Genomic DNA, 7,423 nt, shown 5'->3' on the forward strand with positions numbered 1-7,423 from the left:
GGGGGTGAAATCAATGAGAAAGCAAGGTGTTGGGAAAGTTCTGTCCTAAAATTTTCACCTTTAAAGCGTGCTTAAAGTGTGCAAGGAGAAAAAGTTGACACAAACAGAGGAAAAATAGTTTCTATTATACCCTCTGTATTAGTTCAAACGCATTCTACAGACTTCAACTCCACATTCCACAAGTTTGTTTGTTTTGTTTTTAAGCCAGTAGCTTTTTAAGAGGAATAGATTAAGAATTCAATTGCACCTTGCTTTAAAATGAAAGTGATGCTTTCATCCTCATGCATCAATTGGATAGAGGCTACTCGCAGACTGATGTTTAGTTGACCAAATAGGATTAAGTACATAAATGTCACTCCTAGAACAGTAACAGAATTTTTCATTTTAATCACTCACACAAACAGAATACTATGTCAAGAATTTTAAATGAAATATCTTTTGGGTCTAGATTAAAAACTGGAATGTATTATATTACAGGCCACGTAACAATTTTATTCCATCAGCAGACACAGAAAGTATGATTTGCAAGTGGGCCCATGTTAAAACAGTAGAGCTGTAAAGACTCTTCTGCAGAGTATTCAGATATTAATCTTGCTTTATTTTATGTGGTAAAGTTTAAACCTATGTAAAAGGGGCACAAAGGTAAAGACCAGGTAAGACTTGTACTTTCCTGTACCTGAACAATATGTAGATTGGCAATTCCAAAATTCAGTTCTCCACACAGAAACCCAAGAACAACCCTAAGTAAGTTAAGGAACTGCAATGGATTGCAGATTGGCATAGATTTACAACTGCTGTTGTGACTGCAGATCAATGAGGCAGTACAAAAGCTAGCTGGCTAAACCTAGCTCAAGTATGACAGCACCTGTCATGGCAATGCAAGCTGCCCCTACAATCTTTGCATAGTTTCTTCTGTGAAGTTTGCACTACCTAGTGTGGAATAAAGGCATGAAACATTGCAAAACCAAAAAACCTAAAATAAATTCCACATGTATTCAATTACAAAATTGAAAAGAATTCTCTAGAAGACAATAACTGTATCATACTATTTTATTTCTTCTGGGTAAAGCCTATTCTCCCTTGTTACCCGTGATAAGACTTGTGCTGTGTCACTATGCCATTTTAAAATCTTTTTTTCAGGTCTTCTATTCCATTAGTTTATAGAAAGTCTACATGTCAAAAATTTTTATCTTTTCTGTCGCTATTACCAGTCTGTAAACTACAGACAGAGAACAGTGATCTACCATCATCTTCAAAGTATCATCATTTTGCAGAAGTTATGGAAGTTTGTAAATTACATACAGACAGTAAACATAAGGCATGTTTCCCCTTCAACATGCAACAATGTCCTGAGCCAGCTTAGTATATTAGAAAACTCAGAAAAAAAGGAACATATCAAAAATTGCACTTCCTGCATAATTTTCAAGCTTTACGTCTATACTTTACAGATCACAGCACAAGTTTGTTAATATTTTCTTATCAGCTGCTGCACTCAGTTGTGCCTTAATTGCAGAAACAGTAACTTATACTGGAAGACCTTAAGTTTGCTGGTGCTCTTCAGTGATTTCTTCAGTTAACCATAGTGTACATGAAGGGAAAGAAGTCCATTCCCTGTAGGCATAGCTAAAACCAAGCCCTAAAACAAGAACACCGGACCATAAACTTCGAGAAAGTAGTGCTGGACTAAGTGCAAGTTCTTACACCCTCTGCTGTAGTGTGTGATTACTAACAAATATTACATGTTTATACAGCTCCTTAAATGAGCATTAAAAACTCATTTTTGCCAAAGCTGGTGGACTGATCAACCATCCTTGTATTCCAAAAGGAAGACTCTGTAGCATTTCATTATTAGTTTCAGTTAACACTACCCTGTGGTTACAGCACACAGAACAAGCCTTATAAGTGTTTTACCCTAGCAAGTCAGAAAACACCTTCAGATAAACCAGTCTGCAATACACATTCAGCTATCGCATGCTCAGAATTATATTTTTGTCTTTTAGAAATTGCTTTACCAGCCCTGAAACTGTCTTGGGTTCTAAAACTTATGGAAAGGATTCATGACGAATGACCACAATAGTTAATTATTGAAACAGAAAACTAGTCAGTACAGCTGAGTATTCCTCTCAATTTTGATTTTCAGCACTTATTTCAACCAGAAATTAACAGACTCTTTCATAAGATTATATTTATTCTGGAGTGTTCATATCGCTTCTTATCCTTTTAAAAATTACCCAGCAGAGACGCAGTGGAATTTTACCTAGATTTGGAACTGAAATACTGCTTTAACCGAATTTTCATCTTCTGAATGAGTAGAGTAATTAATGTAGAGTAGAGAATGAAAGAGTAATTAAGTGTATACAAACATAGAATCATTCAGCAACAAGTTTGGAAAGAATAAGTTATCAGAAAGAATTAAATATCTGCAGCCTCTTCAGTAACACTGTACAACACTGGCCAGTCAGCACAAGTTCTCCCAGTTAAATGTACCTCCAAAAAGATGATTAACATGAAATCTTATGTTAAGGATTTTACAAAATACACTGCAACGGCAACTCTTATTCTGTATTACTGAATTCAGCCTATTATTTCACAACTTTTTTTTTTTTTGAAAGTTAACTTTGAGAAAGCCTGGATACTTTGCTCAGTTCCTCAGGTGTGCCTTAAGTCCCCTCTACCCCACTTCCTCTCAGCTGTTAACAATTTCAAGACTGATTTGCTAGAAATCTCTCTTATTCTTATTGGCTTAGCAGCATAACAGTTTCTCTCAGAAAATCTAGATGAAAAGCCCATTCAGACAAGGCAGGCAAAGGTACTTTCCCACAATTACAATGCAAGTTAACAACAACATACTTTAGTGACCACAGAATCAACTTTTTCTTTAGGATAGACGTCTATGGCTCAAGATCTTTGGCTGAAAATAAACCCTGAGGGCTCAATATATTTTACTGAAGTCATTCTTTAAGAATTCAAGGCCTACCCCCATTCTCAGTCAATATATATGCCCAAAGCTTGTTTACTCTTCTTGAAACTACAGAATACTACCCACATGGGTAGTAAGTAGACACACACACAAAAGAGGAGGTCATTCCCTAAACTGAGGAAGCCTTTGTTTTTCTTTTAAGAAATTGACAGTTATTGTCAATGCATTTGAACTCCCTTAATGTCCCTATATCTGCTTTTTTTCCAAGAATGCTCTTCCTAATAGTTTTCAGAAAGAAAATTGAAGGTCTATCATCAGTTTCACCCTACATTCTGTTACTCATCCTCTCACTCTCTCCCCCAAAGAATTTAAAGTTTAGTAGCAGGCAGAAACAGTCTAATCATACATATCACAGAAAATAGCTATAGCAACTCCCACTTCGAAAAACAGGATTATCAGCCTTTACGTCTTCAATCTTTATAAAGAAAGATCTAAAGGAAATCTTGAGCAATACAACATTCTCAAGGCACAGAAATTACATATCCCTCATGAAGAAGTTTAGTCTAAAGTAATCAAAAATTAAAACTACATTTTATACATTTAAAAGGGATATACTGCTCAGAATACTTACCTGTATGACTGTTGAAGTGTGCAAAATTAGCAAAATTTGCTGTAGCAGCTGACTGAGGAGGTGCAGCAGCAAAGATATCTGAGCCAAGGTCACTGAGGAGGTCAAATTGTTTCTTTTCTTGTTGCTGCTGTCCTTGAGATCGAACTACAACAGGAGACTACAAACAACATTTCAATTAGATAATACAAAAAAGCTGGTATTTTACCAAACTGACTTTTGCAAAATACTAGAAGGATAGACCAAGCATATTTCTTTAACAAATCATTTATTCCTGAAGTTTAAGGTGCTGTATAGAACACAGACCCTCCTCCTATAGTATGAGGAGGACAATCTATTTATGCTACTATGGTGGCTTTTAAAGGAACTCTGCAGCAGATTTCCATGGATTAATAGGGCATAGAAGAATAAAGTAGCAGCATGTAAGCAACTTCAAAATCACGTATTTAAAACTGCAAATACTGTACAAATACAAGTAGTAAAACTTAATTTTACAAGTTGGAAAATATTTTTCACTGCATTTTGAAAAAAACCTTTAGAATTCAGTATAGGAAGGGAAAAATTGAAGAATTTCATAGCAAGGCTGCAAGCCGCAAATTTCTACTGTTTGAGTCTTTAAGAGGTCCATTCAAAAGCTGCCTGTATCCTAAAGATAAAACAGTTTTTCAAAAAACTGTCTTCCCTCCAAAATCTAAGTACATAGTGTTATTTGGCTTTACAAAACAGCATACAGACAGTCCCTGAAAGCCACTTGATAAGACAGTTACAGAATGCATAGCAAGTAATAATGAACACGCACGCTTTTCATCCACATATTCACTACTAATCCCATGGTTAACAGTATCAGCCATTTTATTGTTTTCAAATTTAAAAAAACAAACATGGAAATATATCACATTAGGTTCAAACTTTAGAGATATTTAAGCAAAAGATAATCACAAAACTTGTCAATCACACTGGAAAATTCTGCTTACTGAAAATAACCATTAAAAAACCAATTTGGTCAATAGAAACAAGCTTAATTTAGAACCTGATCTGCAAACACCTGTATACTTCAACAAAATACATAAAATAAAGTTGTCTTTAGTGATTAAATTATTAGTAACAGTTGCTATTGCAAGAATTCTTGTGCCACTAAAAGAGAAAAAATACTGCTGAACAGTTCTGGGCTCTTCAGCTCTGTCATTACTCACTTGGCTAGGTGTGCCCTTGTTTAAGTGCAGTGTGGGTGCAGCTTCTCCCAAAAGAGATTTGAGTGGCTTCACCTCAGGTGTGCTGCTTGTACTACTAGCAGAAGACCCCGATATGGATGCATGGACTGATGCCACCACCTTTGCTTGTTCTGGAGGAACATACCTACATTCAAAAAGAGCAATGGTTTTTACAAGTTTAACATGAAAAGTTCTGCTCAACATTCCTAAGACTCAAGTGTGAGAACTGGTAGATCTCAGCTTTGCTATTTTAACTGCTGACGCTGCAACAAATTGTATCAGTAGTTTGCAAAATACCATCATTTAAATATGCCAGATATTTTTTAAAAAATGGACTAGAATTCCAAGTCATCAATATTTTGTAGCACTTATTTAATACAAGCCACACATTTTCCACCTCCTAATAAAAGCCTGCAAAACCCTTACTTTACACTGTTGTTGATATCCCCTTAAGCCATTTCTGTTCCATCAATATGAACTACACACTGAGAAACTTCTTTAAACTGTTTGTCTTCTCTGCTTCCTGTAGGAGCTCTGAATAAAGTCCAGAAATCATTTTACTTTACAGAGCTGTGCTATCTAGTCCAAAGAGCACACAAGAATGTGAGGATAACAGCCCATCTTCACTTCTTGCCATAGAGGCAACTTTTATAGTTGTAAAGCTATCTTACCATCTTTTCTTTTCATATTTTTCCTGTAGAAATTCTTTTACTTTCTGTGGATCCCTGAAGTCTGGAATTGCTGATGATCTATCATCAAATAGGCCTAGCCAAATCTGTTTGCACACCTTATAAAAAAAAAACAACCACAGATTAATCAGCGAAAATATCTTAATTCAAAATCTATTTAAGTTTACAATTATTAATATATCAAACCATTAAAAAGTGTGTGGCTGCACATTTTCTGTTCCAGACTGAGCTGCTTTAACGACCGGTGCACCGTGTACTGGTCTAAATACTTAAAGTTGAAAGACCATCTGTCACAGCAGGGCAAGCAAATCCTAGCATCCAATTTCACCATCAAATACTGCTTTTACAAAATATTTGTAGTATGTACTCATGAAGGGGCAAAGCACCTGATTTCTACTTGTGATCTTTAAGACTCTTCTTTACTTAATTCTATACATTCCCTTATCTGTCCTTCAGGGTTTAAACTGTTTCAACAGATTCCATATGCCATAAGCCCCAGATGGTAGCTTTTAAAGGATCTGAGGTTTAGTATTTATACTTATAATTACTATTTGAGTATAGGAACTTTTTTTTTTAAACAGCCTTTCTTACCATGATGCAGTTTCTACGGCATCATATACATTTAATTTGAGCGAGGGTATGAGAGAAGGGGGAAGTACTCTTGCTCTGCTTTAATTTTCTAATTGTAGTTGTGAGTGAGCAGAAGTTGAAGCAATTGCAAAATTCTCAATATGTTCAGCTTCAATTCCTGACCAAAACAAGAGGAAAGGTGACTGTTCTCAAAACTAAACAAGACACAGGAGTTGTCACATTTAAAACGTTTTCTTTAAGCACTTGCGACTATTCTGCAAGTAACCTGAATATGCACCCAAACATTACAAACTCTCTAAAACAGACTCTGACATTTTAGAACAGGTTTCTTCCAGAGAAGTGGAGTCAAAAAAGCTTTGTTTTTACGATGCATACCCTTTCTTCCCACACCCTTTCTGAAATAGTCCTGACCACCCCTCTTTACATGCCTCCTGTAAGTGTTGCCCTCTATCCCTGCAATAGTGTCAGGTTTTCAGTATTTTCCCCATGACCTTCAGAGGAAACACATGCTCTAACAAGCAAGAGCTGCATAAACCGACTGTCATGAAAGTTGGCAAATCAAGGTAGAAGCTGTGATACTTCCACTACATCATCTTCCCCAGAGAGGTTTTCTTCTTCTTTACCTGGCCAGCTAACTTCACCAAAATTGTAGCAACTTAGCATCTTCAGGAGCACTGGTTGTCATATGTGATAAATTTTATAGATCATTTCAAAGATTGCTCAGGATTAAGAGATTAGACAGACAGCATAAGTATGTATTTCATACTTGATGTCTCAATTTTATATAGCCTGCTTACATGTCCAACACTCCACAGTCCTTATTGTCATCTACTGGATAGAGACAAACAACAATGGGAAACAAATGTAATGATCACAGTATAACTCTAAATTAATGATTTAAATCCTCATCTAAAAATAAGATCAGTAGTTCCTCCTTCAAATAAAGTCAGCTATTCAGCATTCATTCAGCAATTGTATTCCACAAAAGGGTTAAGTTCAATGCACTGATTTGAGTTTGCAAATTTAAACAGTCATTATTTGCAGTACGGTAGTAGATTAAATGAAACTGAAGGTATTTAATACTTCTTCATACATTAGTCAAAAAAGTCAGAAGTCTATTCTGAAATAACAGCCAATAGCATGAAGCACTATTTTAATAGTAGCAATCTTTCACACAAGCACTACTTTTTGCTGACAAAATTTATAAATTCAGAACATTTATGGGTATAGCTTTAAATATCTGCAGTGGATAGTCTGATGTGCGTGAGCAGTGGTATTTCTATACTTAGATTTGTGAGTATAACTGCACCAACTAGTAGTCATAGGATTGCTAGGAGGAAGAGAAGTCCTGTTTATGACTAGTTACAGAATACCTGGCAGCAGG

General features: G+C 35.7%; 1 protein-coding gene across 1 annotated transcript in view; it reads right to left on the bottom strand.

The window, feature by feature from the left end:
* Positions 1-7,423, bottom strand: part of AGFG1 (ArfGAP with FG repeats 1) — a 27,801-nt gene that overhangs the window by 11,661 nt on the left and 8,717 nt on the right. Inside the window, exons 2-4 of the mRNA XM_009588200.1 lie at positions 5,431-5,546; positions 4,742-4,904; positions 3,552-3,708 (exon numbers count right to left, since the gene is read on the bottom strand). Coding sequence (XP_009586495.1) covers positions 3,552-3,708; positions 4,742-4,904; positions 5,431-5,546 — 436 coding nt within the window. The remainder of the gene's footprint in view (positions 1-3,551; positions 3,709-4,741; positions 4,905-5,430; positions 5,547-7,423) is intronic.

This window comes from Fulmarus glacialis, unplaced genomic scaffold, assembly GCF_000690835.1.
Source record: "Fulmarus glacialis isolate BGI_N327 unplaced genomic scaffold, ASM69083v1 scaffold4242, whole genome shotgun sequence".
Classification (NCBI taxonomy): Eukaryota; Metazoa; Chordata; class Aves; order Procellariiformes; family Procellariidae; genus Fulmarus; species Fulmarus glacialis.